General features: G+C 40.0%; 2 protein-coding genes and 1 long non-coding RNA gene across 7 annotated transcripts in view; 2 read left to right on the forward strand and 1 right to left on the reverse strand.

Moving 5' to 3' along the window:
- CCDC146 (coiled-coil domain containing 146) overlaps nt 1-24,988 on the forward strand; it is a 157,034-nt gene that overhangs the window by 42,287 nt on the left and 89,759 nt on the right. The gene's annotated exons all lie outside the window — the stretch shown is intronic.
- Nucleotides 8,795-22,608, forward strand: LOC116550375. Its single transcript, XR_004268366.1, has 3 exons — nt 8,795-8,898; nt 21,157-21,168; nt 22,599-22,608. It is a non-coding gene; the product is annotated as an uncharacterized LOC116550375 (long non-coding RNA).
- On the reverse strand, nt 15,678-23,162 carry FGL2 (fibrinogen like 2). The gene is made up of 2 exons (XM_032276395.1): nt 21,963-23,162; nt 15,678-19,339 (listed from the first exon to the last, which is right to left on the reverse strand). Exons 1-2 carry the CDS (start codon nt 22,573-22,575, stop codon nt 18,633-18,635), a joined length of 1,320 nt encoding a protein of 439 aa, XP_032132286.1. The 5' UTR covers nt 22,576-23,162; the 3' UTR covers nt 15,678-18,632.

Here is a 24,988-nt window from a genome sequence, read left to right on the forward strand (position 1 = left end):
TTTTTTGATCTTGCTCCTCTAGCTCTTTCAGTTTTGTTGATAGGGTGTCAATTTTTGATCTCTCCTTGCTTCTCATGTGGGCACTTATTGCTATATATTTTCCTCTAGAGACTGCTTTAAATGTGTCCCAGAGATTCTGGTATGTTGTGTCTTCATTCTCGTTGGTTTCGAAGAACATCTTTATTTCTGTCTTCATTTCATTGTTTATCCAGTCAACATTCAGGAGCAAGTTGTTCAGTTTCCATGAAGCTGTGCGGTTCTGAGTTAGTTTTTGAACTCTGAGTTCTAGCTTGATTGCACTGTGGTCTGAGAGACTGTTTGTTACGATTTCCGTTCTTTTGCATTTGCTGAGGAGTGATTTACTCCCAATTATGTGGTCACTTTTAGAGTACGTGTGATGTGGTGCTGAGAAGAATGTATATTCTGTGGATTTGGGGTGGAGAGTTCTGTAAATGTCTATTAGGTTTGGTTGGTCCAGGTCTGAGTTCAAGTCCTGGATATCCTTGTTAATTTTCTGTCTGGTTGATCTGTCTAATGTTGACAATGGGATGTTAAAGTCTCCCACTATTATTGTGTGGGAGTCTAAGTCTCTTTGTAAGTCATTAAGAACTTGCCTTATGTATCTGGGTGCTCCTGTATTGGGTGCGTATATATTTAGGATCGTTAGCTCTTCTTATTGTATTGATCCTTTTACCATTATGTAATGTCCCTCTTTGTCTCTTATGATCTTTGTTGCTTTAAAGTCTAATTTATCAGAGATGAGAATTGCAACTTCTGCTTTTTTTTGCTCTCCATTTGCTTGGTAAATCTTCCTCCATCCCTTTATTTTGAGCCTTTGTGTATCCTTGCATGTGAGATGGGTTTCCTGGATACAGCACACAGATGGGTTTTGTCTTTTTATCCAATTTGCCAGTCTGTGTCTTTTGATTGGGGCATTTAGTCCATTTACATTTAGGGTTAATATTGTTATGTGTGAATTTGATACTGCCATTTTGGTGCTAGCTGGCTGTTTTGCCCTTTAGTTGAGCTGGTACTTGTTGTTCCTTTATATGTGTAGAGCCTCTTTCAGGAGCTCTCGTAGAGCTGGCCTGGTGGTGACGAAATCTCTGAGTACTTGCATGTTCCCAAAGGATTTTATTTTTCCTTCACTTATGAAGCTTAGTTTGGCTGGATAGGAGATTCTGGATTGAAAGTTCTTTTCTTTAAGGATGTTGAATATTGGCCCCCATTCTCTTCTGGCTTGTAGGGTTTCTGCTGAGAGATCTGCTGTGAGTCTGATGGGCTTCCCTTTATGGGTAACCCGACCTTTCTCTCTGGCTGCCCTTAGTATTTTCTCCTTCATTTTGACCCTGTTGAATCTGACGATTATGTGCCTTGGGGTTGCTCTTCTTGACGAATATCTTTGTGGTGTTCTCTGTATTTCCTGGACTTGAATGTTTGCCTGCCTTGCTAGGTTGGGGAAGTTTTCCTGGATAGTATCCTGAAGAGTATTTTCCAGCTTGGATTCATTCTCTTCGTCGCATTCGGGTACGCCTATCAAACGTATATTAGGTCTTTTCACCTAGTCCCACATTTCTTGGAGACTTTGTTCATTCCTTTTTACCCTTTTTTCTCCAGTCTTGCCTTCCCATTTTATTTCATTGAGTTGATCTTCGACCTCTGATATCCTTTCTTCTGCTTGGTCCATTCGGCTGTTGATACTTGTGCATGCTTCACGAAGTTCTCGTGTTGCGTTTTTCAGCTCCATCAATTCACTTATGCTCCTTTCTATTTTGTCCATTCTCGTTAGCATTTCATCAAATCTTTTTTTAATGTTCTTAGTTTCTTTGCATTTGGTTAGAACATGTTCTTTAAGTTCACAGAAGTTTCTTACTACCCACCTTCTGAATTCTGATTCTGTCATTTCATCACACTCGTTCTCCATCCAACCTTGTTCCCTTGCTGGTGAGGAGTTGTGATCCCTTTTAGGAGGAGAGGTGTTCTGGTTTCGGGTGTTTTCATCCTTTTTGTGCTGGTTTCTTCCCATCTTTAAGGATTTAACCACCTGTCGACTTTGTAGTTGCTGGCTTTCAGATTGGGTCTCTGAGTGGATGTTCTGTTTGTTGATGATGAGGTTATTTCTGTTTCTTGGTTTTCCTTCTGACAGTCTGGCCCCTCTGCTGTAGGTCTGCTGAGGTTCACTCCAGGCCCTGCTTGCCTGGGGTTCACCTGCAGCAGCTGCTGAACAGCAAGGGTTGTTACCAGTTTTCTTCTTCTGCTGTCTTTGTCCCAGAAGGATACCCACCTAGTGTCAATCTGATCTCTCCTTTATGAAGTGTCTCTTTGGATATATAGGGGTCAGGGAGCTGCTTGAGATGACTGTCTTTTCTTTATAGGAGCTCAAATGGTGAGCTGTGAGCTCTGTTGTTCATTCAGAGCTGCTGGGCAGGTACTTTTAGGTCTGCTGCAGCAGAACTCAGAAACTGCTTTTTGTTCCCAGGTGCTCTGTCCCAGGGTTTTAGGGCTTTATTTATGAGTTTCCGTTATGCTGCCGCCTTCTTTTTTTTTTTTTTCCTTCAGACCTGTCCAGTCCAGCAAGGAGGCAGCCTAGTCACTGTCGGCCTATAGCAGCTTTGCTGAGCTGCTGTGGGCTCCGCCCAGCTGCCGAGTGAACTTCCCTGTAGTCCTGTTTATATGGGTGTAGTTAGAACTGCTTTGGCGATGGTGGCCCGCCTTTGTTTGGGTGGAGTCTCTGCTGTGGCGGGTTGCCTTGGCAACGGCGGGCTGCCTCAGCTATGGCGGGTTGCCTTGGCAACTGCGGGCTCCCTCGGTAATGGCGGACGCCCCTCCCACACAGAGCTGGACTGTCCTGGGTCAGCTGCGCTTGCTGTGAAACACTCAATCCAGAGTTTCTGATTGCTGTTCTTTTGTGGGGGTGGGGCCAGCCGAGCCTGATCGCCTGGCTCCCTGCCTCAGAGCCTTTTTTAAGTTGGTGTTCCAGTCGCCTGTTGAAGAGGCGCCGGGGTCTGTTTGTTTTCCCCTGCGGCCACTCACTGTGCTGGCTTAAACAGCGGCACTGAGGTTTGTGGCGCTTTTTTTTGTTTTTTTGCCCTGGAATCTACTGTCCTGGTTCTCTGCTCAGTCCCCTTTTTGAACCGGCGTACGGGCGACTTCCTGTGGCTCCAATCGCCAGCCAAAAGGGCCCCCGGACCGGTGTATTTTGTACGGAGAACCACGGCTCCGGGGCGCCGACAAAGCAGCCGCTCGGGGCAATGCAGCCGCGCTGGCCGGCACGGCCGCGCTGGCTGAAATAGCCGCGCTGGCGACCAGGGAGCACCTCCGCCCTGGAATTTCCTAGTCTGTGGGCAATAAAAATGCGGCGTCCACTCACCCTCTGCGCTTTCACTGGGAGCAGCAATCCTGAGCTGTTCCTAAACGGCCATCTTGGATCGACCCGGCAAAATTTCTTTACTTCTTTTCAGCCTATAAAATCCAGGTGGAGGCAAACAGATATATCTGAGTAGCAAAGTACAAAATAAAGAGGCACAAAAATTACCTGACATTAAACCTCAGATTAGGAAGATAGGAATTTTGCTGTCTGTAAAGACTACAACTAAGAACGGACAGGCTCAAAATATCTTAAAACTTAATGGTTTGGAAAGGAAAAAAAGTGTGATCAATGGGTGTTGGGAGAGTGATTCAGTAAAAATAGGTCTTAGTTCTAGGTCTGTTTGTTGTAGCTATATAAACTTCAGCAAGTCATTTAAGTTCTCTGAAGCTCACTTTATCCTAATACATTTTTCAGCTCATAATACTTCAGGGATACCTCGCTGCCTACCATGATTATTGCACCATCTTTTAAAATTGTTTATATCACTTTTTCCCAGTGACAGTCTTACACAGACACACTATTTATAAAATAAATTTGAGTCCAGGTGTGGTGGCTTATGCCTACAATCCCAGCACTTTGGGAGGCCAAGGCAGGCGGATGGCCAGAGCTCAGGAGTTTGAGACCAGCCTGGGCAGCACAGTGAGACTCCATCTATACCCAAAAAAAAAAAAAAAAAAAAAAAAAATTCCTGGCATGGTGGTGCACACCTATAGTCCCAGCTACTAGGAAGGCTGAGGTGGGATGGCTTGAGCCTGGGAGGCAAAGGTTGCAGTGAGCTGAGATCGCACCACTGCATTCCAGCCTGAGTAACAAGACCAGACCCTGTCTTGAAAAGAAAAAGATAAAAACAGAAAAAAATTGGATGTGATGGATATAGAGGTGAGGGATACAAAGTGGAGGCTCCTTGTTCTCTCCCCTTCACCCTATCATCACTACTGACCCCACCTCTCCCAGGCCCCCCACCTCAAGGAACCACTGGAGAAATCCCTGTTCTGTCCAGATAATTTGTGAACTGAAAACACTGAGCCTTCTCCCTCCAGCCTTAAAACCCATCTTAACACAGCCTGAAGGAAACAGCCTTGAAAAACCATATGGCTGTGCTGAAGTCTCTTTCGGGAAATGGAGGCACGAGTTCCACAGCATATCGAGCAGCAAAACTTCCCAAATTCCTCATAAAAACAGATGCCTCTCCCACACCTCTTTCTTCCCTCTTTCAAAATCTCCTCAGAAACAGGCCTTCCCACCCTCAGGCTATGTATTTCTTCTCTGTATCTTTGTCCATCTTCTCCTTGGTATCTTTGACCATTTCGTTATTTTGTAAAGCAGTCTTCAGAGTTCCTTCCACTTTTCCTTCCCACCCAGTATCCCATCATCACCTCATTGGTGCAAACACAGAACTGAGCAATTAATAGGTGGCAGAGGGAGATTGTAGATACTTGGCTGGGCTTTTTCTTTGTCTTATTACAAGGATTAAGTGTCACTGTCTTGACCTCACAGTCAAATCCCTCTACAATCTGATCCAGCATTTCTTTCTCCCATGCTCCAACCAAATTAGATGTATTATTGTTTTCCTAACTAGCGCCTGGTTTTCCACCCTGCTGATGTCTTTGCTCATCCTGCACCCCGGCCAGGAGTGCTTTCTTCCCTGTTTCTGTGCTTCAGAATTCTACCCATCTTTCAAGGATAGCTTGGATCTCATCTTTTCTCCTGAACCATCTCCCTTTCTGACAAAATTTGATTACTTCTTCTGCAATGTCTCCGCATAGTGCTTGCACTTACCTCATGACACTTATCATTTTCTTTCCTGTTTCAAGCTAATTTATAGTAGTTTTAGTAACATTGAGAACAGGAAGCACATAGTATTCTTTTTGATGCTCCTTGTAAACTCTTAGCTCACTGTTTTGCATATACTTATGCCAAGATTTTCAAAAGAGCAAACGTACGTAGTAATTAGTAAAGCCCCTCACTAAAATAATTACAGTACTGCCTCACTATTTTAAAGCAAACTTAAGAAATTTTTTTGAATTTCTGAATGTATTTCCTATATCAAGTCAACCTAAGTTCTCAGTGATTTAAATGTTTTGACCCATCATACATCTCTTCCGGTTTTATTTTCCCACCTGAGTCCCCAAAGGGATGTGTGATAGGGAGGCAATGATTTTCAAATTTTTTTGAACAATAAAAAATCCTTTGCTTCAAGTGAAACTAAAAATGAAACCTCATGATACAGAATAAAAACAGAATGATTCCAGCTGAATAGTGTTTCACACATTATACTTTCTCCTAGCTTCTTTCCCAACCCTGCTTCCTTTGGTGTTCTGAAAATATGTGTGCAGGAGCTTAGGGTCTCTGGGGACACAGTTGCTGAGTTGCTGCTCAACTCTTAACAGCTCAGCATGTTAAATACCAGCCCTGCTTTCATCATGAAAGTATTGCTCTTTCCTATCCAACTTTCATAATTATCCATGATATCAGGACCTTTCTAGGTTTCTAATAGTCGGTTTGATCAGGTTGAAAAAAATTTACTCCATATAGGATAGAAATTTAAAAGTCGCCATCACCAATACAATTTACTTGTAAATGACACATTCTAAAAGAATTATTTTATCTAATGAAAATAAGGACGTTGCTGTTTACAGAAAAAGTCTTTGGCTTCCAAAGAACTTACAAAGTGCTTTGTACTTAAGCAGAATTTGTTCATCAGCAAATTCTGCCATGTAACCATGGGAGTAAAATCGTGTTTGGAGAGCATAGAAACTTGTTTGCCCTTTCTGTCAGGGTTCTTGTAAATTTTGACTTAGTTGCAGGAAGAAAATAATTTTTAACCACTAGGTTAAGTAAGGAATGAACACACTTGAAAGTATATTAATTTTTGAAATAGCTCCTGTTAGCAAAATATCATAAAATTGTTTTGATAAAGTACAGAAAGAGATGTTTTACCTTAAGCTGAGATACAATGTGAATCATTTTCTATTTCCTGGATTCACATAGAAAGTCACAGAAGGGATGATACTGAGGTTTACTATGTATCTTTATTACCCACGGAAAATTAGTCCACTTCCTGACCAAGCATGTCAGGACAACTGAAAAGGGATAATTATCTACAAATGATAAACAGTTTGTAGCTAACAGAGCCTTTTTTTTTTTCAGGGAAGACTTTTAGTGAGTATAAAGCATTGCCTTCTTATTGCAGCATTAATCATAGCAAACAGAGATGACATTGGAAATGCTCCTAGGGAAGTGTCCAGCACATGGTTGGCGCTCAGCAAGTGACAGCTGTTTATCATTATTGGTATGCAAAAGCAAGAATCTCTAAACAAAAATTAAAACAGGTTATTTAGAGTCACTGAGAAAAAATATGGTATTATTACTGAATGGGACAGAAATATAAGCAAATAATTTTGTGGAGCCTTTGGTAAACTTTTAAACATAAACACAAATTGCTTGCCTCTTGTAGAAAATGGCACAGTGACATGGTCTTGCTGTGACCCCACCCAAATCTCATCTTGAATTGTAGCTTCCATAATTCCCACATGTCACAAGAGGAACCTGGTGGGAGGTGATTGAATCATGGGGTCAGGTCTTTGCCCTGCTGTTCTCATGATAGTGAATTGGTCTCATGAGATCTGATGGTTTTATATAAACGGGAGTTCCCTGCATGAGCTCTCTCTCGCCCGCCACCATGTAAGAAATCCCTTTGCTCTTCCTTCATCTTCCACTGTGATGGTGAGGCCTCCCCAACCATGTGGAACTGTGAGTCAGTTAAACCCCTTTCCTTTATGAATTACCCAGTCTCCAGTATGTATTTATTAGCAGTGTGAAAACAGACCAATACAGAAAGCAAGCCAATTTTCAGAGATGAAAACCAAGCGGATCCTATGTGTTCACAGATACGCTGTACTTTGTATAAGGTCTTTTGTAATAGAGAAGCAATTCATCATAAACAGTATCATTCCCCTTAATTACTCAGAGAAATTAATTACTTGAGAGCTTAGAAAGTTATTATTTTGAAAAAGTCTTATTCAAAATACTATGCCCATAGCACCACACTATTTATTCACATAGCAGGCAAATGGCAAATATTTATTGGATTTCAATAGTAATATCAGTTATTTTGAGGAGCTAAAACAAAAAAGCCTTGCGTGTTAATTTTGAAATGTGATTATTTTCTTTTAAAAGGAGAGTATAGGCCAGCCGAAGTGGCTCATGCCTATAATCAGAACACATTGGGAGGCCAAGGTGAGCCGATTGCTTAAGCCTAGGAGTTTGAGATCAGCCTGGGCAATATAGGGAGACCCCATCTCTGCAAAAAATTTGTTGACCATGGTGACGCATGGCTGTAGTCCCAGCTACTCAGGAGGCTGAGGCAGGATTATCACTTGAATCTGGGAGATCAAGGCTGCAGTGAGCTGTGTTTGCACCACTGCATCCCATCCTGGGCAATGAAGTGAGACCCTGTCTCAAAAGAAAAAAAAAAGCATCCTCAGAGATAAGTATAGATTTCTTTCTGAAATGACTAATAAAATACAGATCTTTTTGAGAGACCATTGTATTTTTAAGAAGATGCAGACTACCAGTTAGCCAGAGTCTGATTTTCATTTGTTTATTTACCTCTGAGAGTTGAGGTGAGTAAGATGCAGAGGCAGGATTGAATACGGGCATGGGGACAGCAGGCAGGCTGCTAAGCTGAGAGAGAATTTGTGAAGGAGTAGAAAGAGCAAAGTCTGAAAAGGCAAAGAGGAACCATGCTATGAGAGTATACAAAAGAAGAAACGTAGTAAAGAAGGAACAGTTCAAGGAATAACAGCAGCATTGATAGCACAGAATTTGTTGTGGGGTATTAAAGAAATTCGAGTTTTATTATGGAAAGTTATGTTCTATAACATTGCTTAAAACTAACTAGCTATTGGCCCATAGCAATTTCTGTTGTACTGTTTTTTGACTACACGTAAGAGCTGCATATCTACTTTGTTTTGATGGGCATATTTGATATGTTATATATTATACCATGTATGTTATAAATGTTTAAGCATGTTTGTGCCTCATATGTCCACCCACAAGGGAAACCTACCCATATGCATAGAATTACATTCACTTCAACCTGCAGCTGGACCTAGCATTTAGTGAAAATTGCCAGTCAGATTCATTTATAACCATTCCATGTTAAGACTTTGAAAGCTATTAAAAATATGAGATATAGGTTACCTCTAACTAGGATAACTTTGTGAAACATTTGTGAAAGAGTAAGGGTTTTTTTGTTTGTTTGTTTGTTTGCAGAAAGTGATTTATTTAGAGAGAAAAAGGAGAAGGAGAGAGAAACCCCTAACTCTCACACTGAGTGAGAAAAAGAAAACCGGTCTCACACTGAGTGAGAAGGTTCCCAGAGGGGGAAAACCAGAGAAGGAAACCGGTCTCTCACTGAGTGAGAGAATCCAGAATAGAGAGAGATGGAGTTTAGGAGGGGAAGACAGGCTTCCACAAGAGAGCGTGGGAGGGGGCTCCAGAGGGGAAATCTAGGAGAGAAAAAGGTGTAGTGTTCCCACCTTTCTCAAAGGGAGTGTTCATGGAAGGGGACCCAAACATAGAGTCCTGAAAGAGTAAGTTTTAAGATCATTAATGTTGAGGGGTGAAGCAATATGGCAAAATAGAAGGCTCCACCAATAGTTTTCCTGACAGGGATGCCAACTTAACAACTATCTAAAAAAAAAAAAAGAAGCTTCATAATTACCCCAAATCAGGCTAGTTTTCACAGTACCTGGTTTTAGCTTCATATTGCCAAAAGAGGCACCGAAGAGAATAGGAAAGACAGTGTTGAATCACCAACACCACCCCTCCCCAATCCCCCAGCAGTGGCTGCATGGCACAGAGAGAGAATCTGTATACTTGAAAGAGGGGGAGAGTACAGGGATGGTGAGACATCAGGTTGAACTCAGTGCTGCCCTGTCATAGCAGAAAGCAAAACCAGGCTGAACTCAGCTGACACCTGCCCATGAAGGGAGTATTTAAACCAGCCCTAGCCAGAGGGAAGTGGCCCATCCCAATGATGGGAACTTGAGTTCCAGCAAGATTCCTCAAGAAACTAAAAATAAAGCTACCATATGACCAAGCAATCCCACTGCTGGGTATATACCCCAAAGAAAGGAAATCAGTATAGCAAAGAGATATCTGCACTCCCATATTTATTGTAGCACTATTCACAATAGCCCAGGTTTGGATACAACCTAAGTGTCCATCAACAGGTGAATGAAGAAAATGTAGTACATATATACTATGGAGTACTATGCAGCCATAAAAAAGAATGAGATTCCACCATTTGCAACAACATGGATGGAACTGTAGGTCATTATGTTAAGCTAAATAAGCCAGGCAAAGAAAACTTTGCATGTTCTCACTTATTTGTGGGAGATAAAAATTAAAATAATTGAAATCATGGAAATAGCAAGTAGAAGGATGGTTACAAGAGGCCAGAAAGGGTAGTGAGGCGGGTAGGGGGGATGTGAGGATGGTTAATGAATACCAAATAAAAAGAATGAGTGAGACCTAGTGTTTGCTAGAGCAGGGGGACTACAGTCAAAAATAATTTAATTGTACACTTTAAATTAACCAAAAGAGTATAATTGAATTGTTTGTAACACAAAGGATAAATGCTTGATGGGATGAATGCCCCTAATAAAAGAAACACTTCATCCAAATTAAATTTAAAGGACTTTAATTGAGCAGTGAACAATTAGCACATCTGGCAGCCCCCAAAATCACAGCAGATTCACAGACTCCAGGGGTGCCTTGTGGTCAGAACAAATTTGCAGACAAAAATGTTAAAGTGACATACAGAAATCGAAAGTGAGGTACAGAAACAGTGAGATTGGTTACAGCTTGGCGTTTGCCTTATTTGAGCGCAGTTTGAACACTTAGCAGTCTGTGAGTGGTTGAAGTATGGCCGCTGGGATTGGCCAACGCTCAGCTATTGTTACAGGTGCGTACATTAAGTCAGGTTTTCAATTTTGCCTGACTATTAAGGTAGGTTACTGTTCATCTACCAGGACTTAAATGTAGAAGTAGAGAGTTCTTCTCAGGCCATATTTAGTTTGCTTTAACATCTTCTCCCCTTTTGGTCATTTTCTCAATTCTGAGAGACAGATGTTACTTAAAACCTTAGTCATTGATGTTACTATAACTGTCATAAATGTACTTACATAGTTTTGAAAGCCACTGGGAAAGAGAACAGTGGGTTTTGCGAGGTGGGAATAAGGACTGAGTAGAGGGTACCTCCTTGTGCTGGTACATCCTGTTTACAGCAGAAAAACCAAACCTGGTCTATTCTAGGATCTATGTGTTATCTTAAAGCCTTAGTTTGATTATGTCACATTTAGCATGAGTGACTCCATTTTAGTTCGGTTTGGTTTATTGTGACCTAGTGCATAAGCTCAGTTCAAAATAATGGCCTCCCATAATTTTGTTTAAAAAATATTCCCCCTTTTTGGCCAGGTTCTCACTTGGATGAGGGTGTGACCAAAGCTTCGGGCCTTAGTACCGCTTTTAGTTACCATCATTTTGGGTTTCCTGTCCCAACATGTCTTTCATAGGTTACAGTGTCCTCATGGTCACACATTTCTTTCAGCTTCTGTCATTCCAGTTAAAGAGAGACCATTTGATGTCCTACAGATGGCTGCATGCACACATTTAAAACCTTTGATAGAGTACAGCGCACCAGGGAGACTTTTTTTCTTTTCTTTGAGACGGAGTCTTGCTCTGACACCAGCCTGGGGTGCAGGGGTGCCATCTTGGCTCACTGCAACCTCCACCTCCCAGTTCAAGTGATTCTTCCGCCTCAGCCTCCTGAGGAGCTGGGACAACAAGTGTGTGTCACTGTGCCTGAAATTTTTGTATTTTTTTAGTAGAGACTGGGTTTCACCATGTTGGTCAGGATGGTCTTGATCTCTTGACCTTGTGATTTGCCTGCCTCAGCCTCCCAAAGTGCTGGGACTACAGGGCGTGAGCCACCGTACCTGGCCCAGGGAGACTATTATTATGACTAATGGGAGGATAATACCAGCAGTTTGGAGTATACTTACCCATGGTCCCCATAACCATGTAAAATTAGATTTAAAAATGAGCTAGAGGGAGCAAATCTATATCTAACATAATCTAAAATAAGTATCTATTCCAATGGGAATGAATCTCTGCCCTCTCCATAAAGCATCACTGGCACCTCTCAAATGATGTGGTACAGGGAGGATAGTGGGACACACATGTGCTGGCTTCTCCTCATCTCCAACTTCTAAAAGGCCAGCTTGTCCCAGGGATCTCTCTCGAAAAGCCTGTTCCACATAAACTTATTTACTAGCTTATCTTTGCTAACCCCATGGATTCATTACCATCTGTATTCTAGCATTTCTCAAATGTATTTCTGAGCCCTAGATGTCTTTCCTGAACTTCAGACTAATATTCTAATGGCTATATCCACTTGGATATCTTTGAAGTTACAATGTTTAAAACTTCTGATTCCAGCGCTCCACCCCGCTTTATTCCACTGCTCACACACTTCCCAGATGGGCTTCCCCTGCAGACTCCCCTATTTCTGTTCATGACAGCTCCATCCTTCACAGCTGCTCAGGCTAAAATCTTGTGGTTTTCTATAATGCCTCTAATTGTTATTATTATCTACCACTGGCTGACCTTTGATCAACAAATTTTGTCACCTCTACCTTCAAAATAGATGTACCTCACTGCAACCTTTCATCATGCTTTCATCATCACTTACCGAGAACATTGCAAACATTACAAACTGATGTCCTTGCTTCAATCCTTGTTTCCCTACAGTCTATTTTCTGCTTGGCAACAAAAGCAACCCCTTTAAAACTGGCTGAGATCATGTCTTCCCCCTGCTCAAAACCCTTATGGCCCTTATCTACTCAGAATAAAGGCACAATCCTTACCATGGCTTAAAGGCCTCAGTGATCCAGCATACTGCTTCTATCCCTTGTTCATCCCCAGCCACCCAAGCTGTCTCTGAACCTGTCTCCTACGCTCTCACCACCCCAGGCCCTCTGCTGTTTCACACAGACCTCTTTGCTGACCTTCAAACATGCTGTCCAGTCTCCCAGACTCTGGGCTTTTGCACCTAATGTTCCCTTTGCTTGAAACACACTTATCCCAGGCATCTGCCTGGCTTACACTCTCATATCTTTAGGCCTCTGTTCAAATTTTACCAGCACACACAGGCCTCTCCTGACCACCCTATATAAAATAGCACCCCCTTTTCTAGCACTCCTTTATTCTCCTCAATTTTTCATGGTATTTATCATGGATTTATTTGTCTCCTCTGATAAATATTTACTATGTATTTATTTGTCTCTACTACCCACTCCACGAGTGTAAGATTTTGTCTTTGTTGGATACTGACAGCCTCCTAGAAGACTGTCTGACACATGGTTTGCACTCAGTAAATACTTAATGAAGGAAGTAAGGCTACATTTACCCGAGCATTTCTATCTCCATAAATCTCTGAGTTCTAAGACATTTCTGGCTTCTCAACTTTAGTTAGCATGAGCTGCTATTGAATGTGCTGAGAAAGGGTTGTTTTAACTAAGCGAGCAAACTATTAGACTCACATATGTCTGCTCAAGCTAGCCTGTTGAATCTATCATTTCTGGTAAATATGCCTATGCCAGTAAATTCGGTCACATCTAAAATTTTTTCTTCTTCCTTAGGCATCCTCAATCTCTCTCCACGTGTCCTCTCCTGCCTTCTTTTGATATAAGTTAGCGAAGTTGTGCAAAGGCTTCTCCTTCCATTTGACTTGAGAATTGAATCATTGTGTACCCTGATGAAGGAGCCTAAGGGAGAGTTAGGAGTGCTCCCTCAGGAAAGAAAGAGTGCCTTCCAGCAAGAGAACGTTGTCATCACTTTCAGGGGAGGGACCACTTCAAAAAGCAAGGTGGGCCCAGTCATGTTTGGGAATTCAGGATATTCCAGTTTTCCAAGTATACTCATGTCCTCTCATTTCTACTTCTTTCCAATCAGTCAACAAAGGAGAGCAGGCAAGCCTATGACATTGTGATCTGGCAATGCACAGAATGAAATTGGCCACCTCGGCTTGTTATCTCTGGGGAAAGGGACAGGTTTGAAATTGAAGGTGGTTTGTGAAGGAGTCTTTAATCTGTGACTTTTTAGAAAATTAAGTGATTCATGGATTTTATTTTTAAATTAATTTCAAAATTATAGTAGAAGTAGTGTGAAAAATACTGCCTTTTCAGGAATTCAGTAGGTGGAAAAATCACTATTGGGCAGGTACAGCAATATGTCTCTGTGTGACATGTCCCCACAGACATGTTCCTAGGACCCCTCCTAAAAGTTCGCCACTGTTATATTCCCAGTCCTGTAGTATACAGTAAGTCCTCACTTAACATCCTGGATAGGTCCTTGGAAACAACAACTGTAAGCAAAAACGACATATTGCATGCCATAGGAACTTAATTCTTATTTATGTCAATTAGCTTATGGTAAAATTGGTTTTGCTGCATGGTATGTTGGTTTAATGTCACTGTTTCCGAGAACCTATCAACAGTGTTAAGTGAGGGCTTACTGTATTTGATCCTGTCTTGCCATATTCTCCCCGGCTACAATTGCTTCTCACCGATGTTTACAATCTCTCAAATCCTCAGATTTGACACTACCCACTACTTTCCTAATCATAACTGTGGCTTCTTTAGACTACAGCTGTTTCTCCATGGCAACATATTATTAACCACTTTGAATAACAATACTCCTGTCTCAAATTTCCTTTACTCCTATTGAAACAGATTGATTTCAGGATGGAATTTAGATGATACTGAATAATATATATAAGAATATGTAGGATGGCATAGGATCAAGGAGAAGTGCCAGGACCCCATGTACTATTATCAGGGAATTCTGCCTGTAAGAGATAACTATTTAGGATGATGATTTTTTTTCTTTTGGAGATGGAGTCTTGCTCTGTTGCCCAGGCTGGAGTGCAGTGGCATGATCTCAGCTCACAGCAACCTCCATCTCCCAAGTTCAAGCAATTCTCCTGCCTCAGCTTCCTGAGTAGCTGAGACAACAGGTGTGAACCACAAAACGGAGTAATTTTTGTATTTTTAGTAGAAACGGGGTTTCACCATGTTGGCCAGGCTGGTCTCGAACTCCTGACCTCAGGTGATCCACTCACTCCAGCCTCCCAAAGTGCTGGGATTACAGGCATGGGCTTACCAGCCAATGATGATGTTTTCTTTGTAAAAAAAAAAAAATGTATGTTCGGCCAGCCGTGGTGGCTCACGCCTGTAGTCCCAGCACTTTGGGAGGCTGAGGCGGGCGGATCACGAGGTCAAGATATCGAGACCATCCTGGCCAACATGGTGAAACCCCGTGTCTACTAAAAATACAAAAGTTAGCTGGGCGTGGTGTTGCACACCTAAAGTTCCAACTACTCAGGAGGCTGAGGCAGGAGAATCACTTGAAACCGGGATGTGGAGGTTGCAATGAGCCGAGATCACACCACTGCACTCCAGCCTGGGTGACAGAGTGAGACTCCATCTCAAAATACATAGTGAATATTGTGAATACACACACACACACACACACACACATACACACACACACATATATATATAGTGAATATTTCACTTGCAAATAGTGAAATTGAAATTCAAACCTAGGAAGGCCAGCTCCTGAGTTCCTGCTTTTAAGTCGTGGGTGATAAGACAAAACCCAGTGAGGATAGAGGATGGCATTCTATCTAGACCAAGGAAACAGTATACTAAAGGCAGTAAAAACATTACAAAACATGGTCTGAGTACAGTAAGACGTTCAGTATGGCAGAAGTATAAGTAGTGGTAGAAATCAGTTCATGAAGGGACTTATTTGCCAGATTTTATCTTATAGAAAATAAGGCATTGTTGAAAGTTTAAAGCAGCACAATAACATGATCAGAATTGTACTTTTGAACAATCCCCATGAAGAAAGTTGGACTGGAATGACTGAAACCAGAGGTACAGACCATTCGGTTGTGTTGTGTTGTCCGACGCAGATGAGGGCTAACCAGAGCAGCAACACTAATAACGGAAGAAGAGGAGAGGAAGTTGAATGCCACAAAATGAAACCAAAACTTTTGTATTTCAAATGTTTCAACAGTATTCTAGAGGGAAGTAAGATAACAGTGTTCCTCTATTTGCCTGACTTCTTGTTGAGGAAATAGTACTCACTAAAGTCTTCAGAGTCACAGATACTGTATAGATTAGGTAAGCATGACATAACTTTTCAGACACAAGAAAGTACACAAATACTGCTTTACAACCAACAATATTTAATGTTTCCATGTTGAAGAATAGATATGAAAATTAAATCTTTTATAAGGTTTTTAAAAGACATGAAACATAAACCTAATTATACATAAAAGAAAATGTTAAACAAGAGCTTACTGTGATGACATTATGTATAACTTTACCTTTAAAATCTTTTCTTGAGTAGCTATTCAAAAGTGAAGACCAGCAAATTTTGTTGCTCAGATATTTCTTATGTTTTGTATGTTTAAGCTCTTTATTTATTGAACAGATGTGTCATTAATTCATTTTGGAGTATCATTATCAGTAAAATTTGATTATTTTTCCCCTCAGTCATAGGTAAATCAGCTCTACCTGGAATTTCTGAAGACCCAGTTTTAGTCAATATTTTCAAAGAATGATAACATGAGAAATAAAGTCTTAATTAGGTTTACAAATATTAGCTATCAAAATTGAACCAAGACAAGATTCTAATATGTTTGTAAATAGTCAATCCACATTTATGAACATTAGCATAATTAGCGAATAGTTAAGGCAAAAGACTCTAGCAGATATAATCTATTTCCATCAACATGTTAAATGTTATAAAAGTCTAGAATATATTTTATTATTGGTAACATGAAATGATTCCAGTAAGGAATCTCTGTGTTACAGAATTTACTAAAGTGCTGCAAAAGTGTAATGAAAAATGATCCCTTGAAATAAAGTGGAAGATCAAACAAGTTTTTGAATATTTACATATTCAAATTATTATTAGTGAATTATTTGCCAAATACTCCTGAAGTTATACCTAGTTCCCATTAAATCAATGGACACTCTGTACATGAGCATATACCTTTCTTTAGAACTGTATTTTATGATAAGTCCATTTTTACTCACAGGAATTTGCTTAAACTTATACATACATTAATTATTCTAAATGAAAATGACCTTATCTGAAACAAATACATTGTATAATATCAAAATGTTTTTACTTTTTTTTAAAAAAGCAAAAGTAAAAAAATAAAATCAGTTACGTCATTTATATTTGGTATACCATCTAATAGATACACAGCTTTTGAAATCTACAATATTTTACATTTTGGTCATCATTTAATGCTATTTGCATTTCTCTTGCTTTTAGATTTTAATAATATTTGTGATAATTTTCATCATGTTTAACTGAAGACTTTGGGTTAAAGTTATAAACCCATAAAGTTATTTTAAAGGAATATCTTGCTTCTTTTTGACTAAATATTTCTGTAAGGGCCTAATATTTGAAAACTAACTTGTTACCTGAAGCAACTATCCTCCTTAATCATTTTTCAAATGATAGATAAATCTTTGTAATATATTTTGAAAGCTTGGTTAGTGTATTAGAAATGGACACCAGAAACTAAAAAATTTATTGCTAGAACTAGCATATACTAAAGTGAATTACTTCAAATGTTACTCTAGAGCATTTTTTTAAATAGGTGGAATATTGCTGTTCTCTCTGAAATGATCCCTTTCTATAATGATGAATTTAACACATTTTCAAAGTTTTTTAAATACTATATATAGCATTCCAGAACTAGTGAATGAATTATAAAAATTACAGATACTTTTGTTTGGGTAAAAAAAATCTATCTTTTAATTTCTGATGTTAAAATAAGCAATCCACAAGTTAAGGTTGAAATACATAGTATTTGGACTACTGCTCTATATATTTCAAAATTCACGTTTTCTATTTGTCCTAGAAAAACTTAGCCTTCTATGAAATGAATCACTTAATGATATTATCACTTTGGATATAAAATTGGCCTCAAAGTATGATAGCCTATAAGTAAATGCTTCTTTCCCCACGTGCCCCTACTCCCTGAAAAGAAAACCTACCAGTAGTCTAGTACAGTAGTGAGCAATCTTAAATTAAAAGCCATTGTTCACACAGAGCAGAGGAAGATAACTTTCATGTTAAACAGTTTTCAACATCAAACATCTAAGGAGTTATAAACTGTAAGTGAATTACCTTTAAACTCTGGTCTTTACAGTTACATCGCTTTCTGAAAGCTTTTTGGAGTGACATTATGCTACCACATTTTAAAACAGTTTGAATAAAAAATACTTTACATTGCATGAATAATAGATGAACCAGTTTAATTACATATATTAGTTCCCTTAGTCTGGGAACTAAAATGCTATAGGGTCTTTCTGTTGCAAAGTAAATGCTATAAATTGAGTAAGTTTGTCTCAGAATGATTACCCAAATAATTATAGCCTGGAAAGAGTGGTATACCTTCAGATGTGTTCAAGTCATAGCCCAAATACAGATTACTTTGTGTAGAACCTAGCCTATGGAATAAGCCTATTATTATTATCATTTTGTTTGAGACAGAGTTGTGCTCTGTTGTCCAGGCTGGAGTGCAGTGGCGTGGTCTCAGCTCACTGCAGTCTCTGCCTCCTGAGTTCAAGCGATTCTCCTGCCTCAGTCTCTCGAGTAGCTGGGATTACAAGCATGTACCACCATGCCTGGCTAATTTTTGTGTTTTTAATAGAGAGAGCATTTCATCATGTTGACCAGGCTGATCTCAAACTCCTAACCTCAAGTGATCTGCCTGCCTTGGCCTTCCAAAGTGCTGGGATTACAGGCATGAGCTACTGCACCCAACCAACAATTATTTTTTAAATATAGCAAGTAATACAAGCAATAAGCAATAGAAAACTTTTCAATTAATAGAAATTAAAAGAAGTATAAATGTAATGTATAATCTCAGTAATCCTAATTGCTTGCAAGTGTTCATTGGATAACAGCATAACAGCAAAGGATTCCTTTAAAATGTATTATTTTTCTGCTTTATTTCAAATGCTGTGTGGCATAAGAACTTACCAGTCACACATCATTTTTTAGCTATGAAAAATATGAAACAAGGCATATTCTAAAGTGCTGAAGGAATTAGTTGCCCTATTAGATAACAAATACCTGGAGGAATGAACAGAATGATTTATGGTTTAAAGTGCTTGGGTCTGATCATCATTTTAGCCTCTTTGAAGGAGAACTTGTAGCCACCAGGTTGTGCCTCACTTACACCAGGCCAGGTGCCCCAGAAAATCCCATTACGGACACCCCTGTATTTTTGGTGATAATACTTGCCATTTAAGTTTGCAGAAAGACATGCATCAAACCACCAGCCTGAGCTGTAATATAGCCCACAGTTCCCAGAAGGATATCGATCATTGTCTTTATCTGGGGTGGTGAAAAACTTCATATTGTGGTTGTAATGTTTGTTGAAACGTAAAGCATCTCCGGCTGTGCCATTGTAGTTACCAACATGTAAACGATATTTAAGAAACTCATTAGCCACGTAAAACTGATCGTACAAGGCATATAGTTTGACACCATTAAAGTCTTCAAGATCTATTCTCAGAATCATTTCCTTACTCTTGGTCAGAAGATGAATTTTATCGTTCCCCAGCCAAAATTCCCTTCTGAGGTTTCCAAAGCCTACTTTGTAGTCGTCCCACGTTCTGGTGAAGTTGGTGCTTCCATCGAGACGTGCCTGCAGCACTGTCCAGCCTCCCCCTGTGGTCTCCATGTCACAGTAAACTTCAAAGCTACGATTTTTGGGATCAGGCGTAACTCTGTAGGTCTCACTGCTTCTTTTGCCTATTGCATAGTAGTCAGAGCAATCTTTATATATTAGATGCTGAACTGAAGGCAGAAGAAAAGGAAGGCATTGGATCTTGTTAATAGAAACTATGCATCTGAAAAATTATTTATATGTACAAAAGCAGTTCGATAATTCAATCAATGGCAATAATGAAACTTTCCTCTACCAAACTTACTTCAACCTGTTTAGTGAATGCTTGTTAAGGCCTGAGAAGGGCCGGGTGCAGTGGCTCATGCCTGTAATCCCAGCACTTTGGGAGGCCAAGGTGGGCAGATCACAAGGTCAAGAGATCGAGACCATCCTGGCCAACATGGTGAAACCCTGTCTCTACTAAAAAATACAAAAATTAGCTGGGCGTGGTGGCGTGCGCCTGTAGTCCCAGCTACTAGGGAGGCTGAGGCAGGAGAATTGCTTCAACTCAGGAGGCGGAGATTGCAGTGAGCCAAGACTGTGCCACTGCACTCCAGCCTGGCTCCTGGGGACAGAGGAAAACTCTATCTCAAAAAAAAAAAAAAAAAAAAAAAAAAGGGAAAAGGAAAAGAAAAAAAAAAAAGGCCTCAGAAGAAGAAACTGATGTTATAAAGCAGAAAGGATCTCTAGTATACTCTTGGTAATAATGACAGTATCAACAGAAAACAACAATAAGAAAATAATAAAAATACAGCTCTGACAAGGTAGTATTATTTAGTGAGGCCCACCTATACATTCTAAGCATGCTGCCAAAGACTGGATAACATTTTCACACTTAATCTGAACATTGACCTTATGATGTATGCATTACTGCCAGTCTGCACGTGAGGATATGTAGGCATAAAGGTCAGTGGCTTGCCTAACTTCACACAAGCTTTAAATGGCAAAGCCAGGGCACAAACTCAGGCCTGGCTGGCAAAAATCAAATTATTCCAACTCTGCTAGAACGGTATTCCATGCATACAGATGAAGCACAGGCTTCTTTCTATTTTCTTTCACCTAAAGGTATTGATTGCCCCTATTGTCAGAAGGTTTTATAGGATAGATTCCAAATGATGTATTAAAATCCTAATGCAGAGCATTGATCATAAATTCATGTTTATTTTACTTGACAACTATATAAAGAAGCTCTTGAAAAATATGTTTTTCAATAATATACCAATATTCTTACTCTGTATTTATTATCTAGGGAAGTATTTAGCCACTATTTCACATTTTGTGTTTCAAGAAAGAAACAACAGGTGATTATATTGAGGATAAGCATAGTAATCAGTTAACAAGGTTCTGTATGAATCAAAGATAGATATTTACTCCCAGATAATTTTTATTAAAATGTTTGACAAATAAGGTAAGTTTAATATGAGATAACCTAAGGCATAAAAATCTATTCCTGTATATTTAAAGCTCAGAATATTCAGTTATTTCCCCCAAAATGTTTTGGAGAAAAACAGACTATAATAGAGTCTGGTTCATATCATGACAAGTTGCCATGCAGCATCTAATGTGTACCCACTGATGTCACCTAAGAGGTGAACCTGGGATTCTCAGTGTGTCAGGTACATTAAGATGCAGGTTACCAGGAGTATTAGCAACAGTGGTCCTTGAAACTATGACCCTCTCCTCCTTTACTGGCAGATCAAAGGCATTTTGCCAAAAACTATAACTTACTCTCAATAAGAATAATAGGCATTGAAATTATTATAGACAAATGTTCATAGTCAACAAGACTCACTTTCATAATTTTATGAACCATAAGGAAAGTTTTATGGATGGAGTGTGCCTCAGATACTGTCTCCAAATGAAAGTGATCCCCACCATGTCCCTTTACCCTCACATTCATGGCAAGTAGAGGTCCTAACGCAGAGATGGCTTTCCAAAGTATAAGGAGACAGCAACAGTGGTCCCAGTACCTCAGGTGAAAAGCCAAGGTTTAGGGGAGCCAATGCCACTGTTAGCTCGTGGATAGAGTAGGCGATTAAGTCTGTGGTCTTTCACATGTATTTATCAAAGTTAATTCAAGTAATTTGAATGGTGAGGACGGGCTCTACTTTTATCTGCTTGAATTCTAGCTTCAGGTAAAAGAGAAAGAAGAATATAATCCTTCCCTTAGTAGTGTGCCAAAACTCTCCGCTTAAAACATTTTTTGTGCCACTAGGTCTCAAAGCAAAAATTTTTGCACACATATGAAACTGCTTGTATTCCATCTGTAAAATTTCCCATTTTCTCTAGATGTTTGGGATTAAGAACTGCAGATTACTTGCCAAAATCTTTCAAAGACCTCTTTAGGCATGAGAAGTGGCAGTCAGCCAATCACAAGAAAAACTGATTTCCAACAAACAAGGCACAATTGTGAATGTCACCTTATCTCTATTGCTTTCAAACACCTCATTAAAGAGACAAGTTGAATGCACTCAAACAAGAAATTCTCTCTACTTCTGCTTGCATGTAGGTCTGGCATTAGCAAATAAGATCTCAAAGTTGAAAGTGACTTCTAATGGATACAAAACTATGATTTTTGTAATTAGGTCATATGTTATTTCTGTGGTCACATTTGAGAAGATATTTTTTTCCTGTACACCTTGATGAATAAGACTGAATCTGTCATCTGTTTAACCTATTGACTCAGGTTAATGTTTATAGATACTCTAGCTACATAACATTTATGAACATATGATAAGAAAGCATTATACATACCTGGACGTGACTGTATTTGTTCTTGGCTGGGACACTTTGAACATTTGCCATCCAAACTATTGACAACAAATGTTAGATTTGCCACTTTGCTGTCAACATAATTTTCTATGTTGTTCATATTTACAAGATTCAGTTTCTCCAGGCGATCTTGAAGTACATTGATCTCCTCTTTGGCATTCTTCAGCTCAGAGGACAGCTTGTTAACCTCACTCTCTAGTTCTGTAACTCTGTTATCACTAACCTCTCCCGGGGCTCCTGTACTGGGTAACAGCAGTCCATTTCTGCTCGGGTCTCCGTTGTCGTCAGCTTGCAGCTTGCAGTCTTGGCAAGATTTCTTTAGACTATTTACGATTTCCTTGAGGTTCTGGACTTCTTTGAACACTTCCTCGATCCTGCTGAATTGCTTCGGGAGCTGAATCGTCAAGGGGGGCAGGCTTACCTGGTAGGGGCACTCCCCTGCCTCATCGCATTTCCCTCTGCCTTCTAGTCTCACTGGGCAAAGGTCCCTTGCTCTTTCATCCTTAATTTCCTCTGTTTCATTGTTTGCCACAACCAAAAACACGTAAGTGGCAAGGACAGCTGAGCTCAGCCAGTACCAGTTAGCCAGCTTCATCTTTACAGTGCGGCTCACCCCAGCAGGGAGTGTGCAGGGCTGGAGCTGCTTTAATAGCAGGAGCTGCCTGAGTCAGGCTTTCTGTGTTCCCAGAAAAGGGCGGGAGCGTTTTGCATCACAAGTTTTAGAAACGCACAGGAAAAGGAGATAGCCCTCATTCCCTCATCAAAGGCAGTTTGCCAAAAACTGTAACTTACTCTCAATAGAAATAATATACATGGGAATTATTATAGTGAAATGTACATAATCAACAAGACTCACTTTCATAATGTATTTTATGAACCATAAGTCTTGTATTTCTACAATAATTTGGTATTCTTATGCTTGAAGTGAATAATTATCACTGGAAAAACAGTTTTTAAAGATAAAAAGAGTTATCTAAACTGTCTAGAGAACAGGAATGTTATTAAAATTAAAATGGTCCTTTTTCTTATTTAGAATGGGGTACTGGGGAACATGTATTTTCTTCTTGTTGGACTTTGAGGTGAAATCCTAAGCACTTTTAGAAGTTTCTAGGTATAACAAAGTACAGCCTTCTGACTATTGCAAGTTGACTTTTGCTTCATCTACTTGAAAAAGAAAAGAAAACTAGCAGTGAAAAAAGTGCTACTTTCTATTCATTTGTTCATAACATAGTGTATATAAATGTCTAAATGCCTAAGACACATTTAAAACAACATCATTGTCTTTCATCAAAACCAGTAGCTGCCTCCTGTGCCTTTCGCTGTTTTGGTAATTGTACTGTCATCTTCCACAGCTATTCAAATATGAGTCTTTGAGCTATGCCATCTGTGTCCTGAACTTCTCTTGCCTACAGCGTCTTTGCCCTTTCTTTCCACAGGTAACCGTGGCAGGCAGGCCTCTTGCTTTCTATCTCCACGCTGGTTCCTCCACTTTCTCTCTGGGCCACTTGATATAGCACCTTGTTCAAAACAGGTGGCACTAATGATGATAATTTTCTAACTTTCTCCTCAGAGGCTGAGGGCAGGAAAGAGGAACAGCTTCAATTAGAGAGACCACCTCTTAATTTGTTTTGCATATTGATATCTCATAAGATACCTTTTTTAAAAAAAAGTTTTATTGCTTAAAAAATAATTTCGAAATGACTGATGGGGCAAAAATCTAAATTTTTTATTGTATTACTTAAAGTACTCTGTAACCGATCTCATATATATTTCTTTAACCTGATTTCCTTTGACTTTTCTATATACCCCCTTAATTTTAGCCAAATCTTACTCACATTCTCGAAATGTTGGCAGGCTTTCTTTACACTGCCATATTCAGGAGACCTGGCTTCCAACCCTAGGTCTACCTCTGGTCACATCATCTTTTTTTTTTTTTTTTTTTGAGACGGAGTTTCGCTCTTGTTGCCCAGGCTGGAGTGCAATGGCGCGATATCGGCTCACCGCAACCTCCGCCTCCTGGGTTCAGGCAATTCTCCTGCCTCAGCCTCCCGAGTAGCCGGGACTACAGGCACGCGCCACCATGCCCAGCTAATTTTTTGTATTTTTTTTTTTTAGTAGAGACGGGGTTTCACCATGTTGACCAGGATGGTCTCGATCTCTTGACCACGTGATCCACCCGCCTCGGCCTCCCAAAGTGCTGGGATTACAGGCGTGAGCCACCGCGCCCGGCGGTCACATCATCTTTGTTAACCAATCAATACATAACCTTATTTTCAGTGTGTTTCTGTTTAAAGACACCTTATTTCATATATATGATGGGTTCATTAACACAGAACTCATGGCCAGCAGAACTATAATCAAACCTGAAAGAAGTTTATCTAACATATGTGTTTTCTCCATAAGATAAATCACAGCCATCTTGAGCTTAAGAACTTGGGCGTGGTGGCTCACGCCTGTAGTCCCAACACTTTGGGAGGCTGAAGTAGGCGAATCACTTGAGCTCAGGATTTTGAGACCAGTCTGAGCAACATGGTGAAACCCCATCTCTATCAAAAATACAAAAAATTAGCCAGGCATGGTGGTGCACAACTGTGGTCCCAGCTACTCGGCAGGTGAAGTGGCAAGATCACTTGCACCCAGGAGGCAGAGGTTGCTTGAGCTAAGATCGTGCCACTGCATTCCAGCCTGGGCAACCCAGCTTGAGAGCCTGTCTCAAAAAACAAGAACGTCAAACCACCTCTAGATAGCACTTCAACACTATGCTCAGGGACCATTTTATTATTTCTTAAAATGTCTTTTCTTTCAGCCACATTCTCCAGATGAGTCAGAGGCCATTTTAAACAGTGAAATCAGCAACAAAAAGCACAAGAATGTGAAAAACATGGCACTAACTAAATAGACTACAAAATAGATGCCAGTTTACAGTATGAGATCTAAAAGAAGGCAGAAAGTTGGCTTCTTTGACTTCAGCTGGGTATATATGTATTTGGCAAATCAACATGTTTGCC

This window comes from Sapajus apella, unplaced genomic scaffold, assembly GCF_009761245.1.
Source record: "Sapajus apella isolate SASKATOON/1434 unplaced genomic scaffold, GSC_monkey_1.0 scaffold7, whole genome shotgun sequence".
NCBI classification, from domain to species: domain Eukaryota; kingdom Metazoa; phylum Chordata; class Mammalia; order Primates; family Cebidae; genus Sapajus; species Sapajus apella.

Coding starts and splice junctions, on each gene's coding strand:
- FGL2 (XM_032276395.1), bottom strand. CDS start 22,575: ATGAAGCTGGCTAACTGGTACTGGCTGAGCTCAGCTGTCCTTGCCACT. Junction 19,340..21,962: donor ACAAATACAGTCACGTCCAG/GTATGTATAATG, acceptor TTCTGCCTTCAG/TTCAGCATCTAATATATAAA.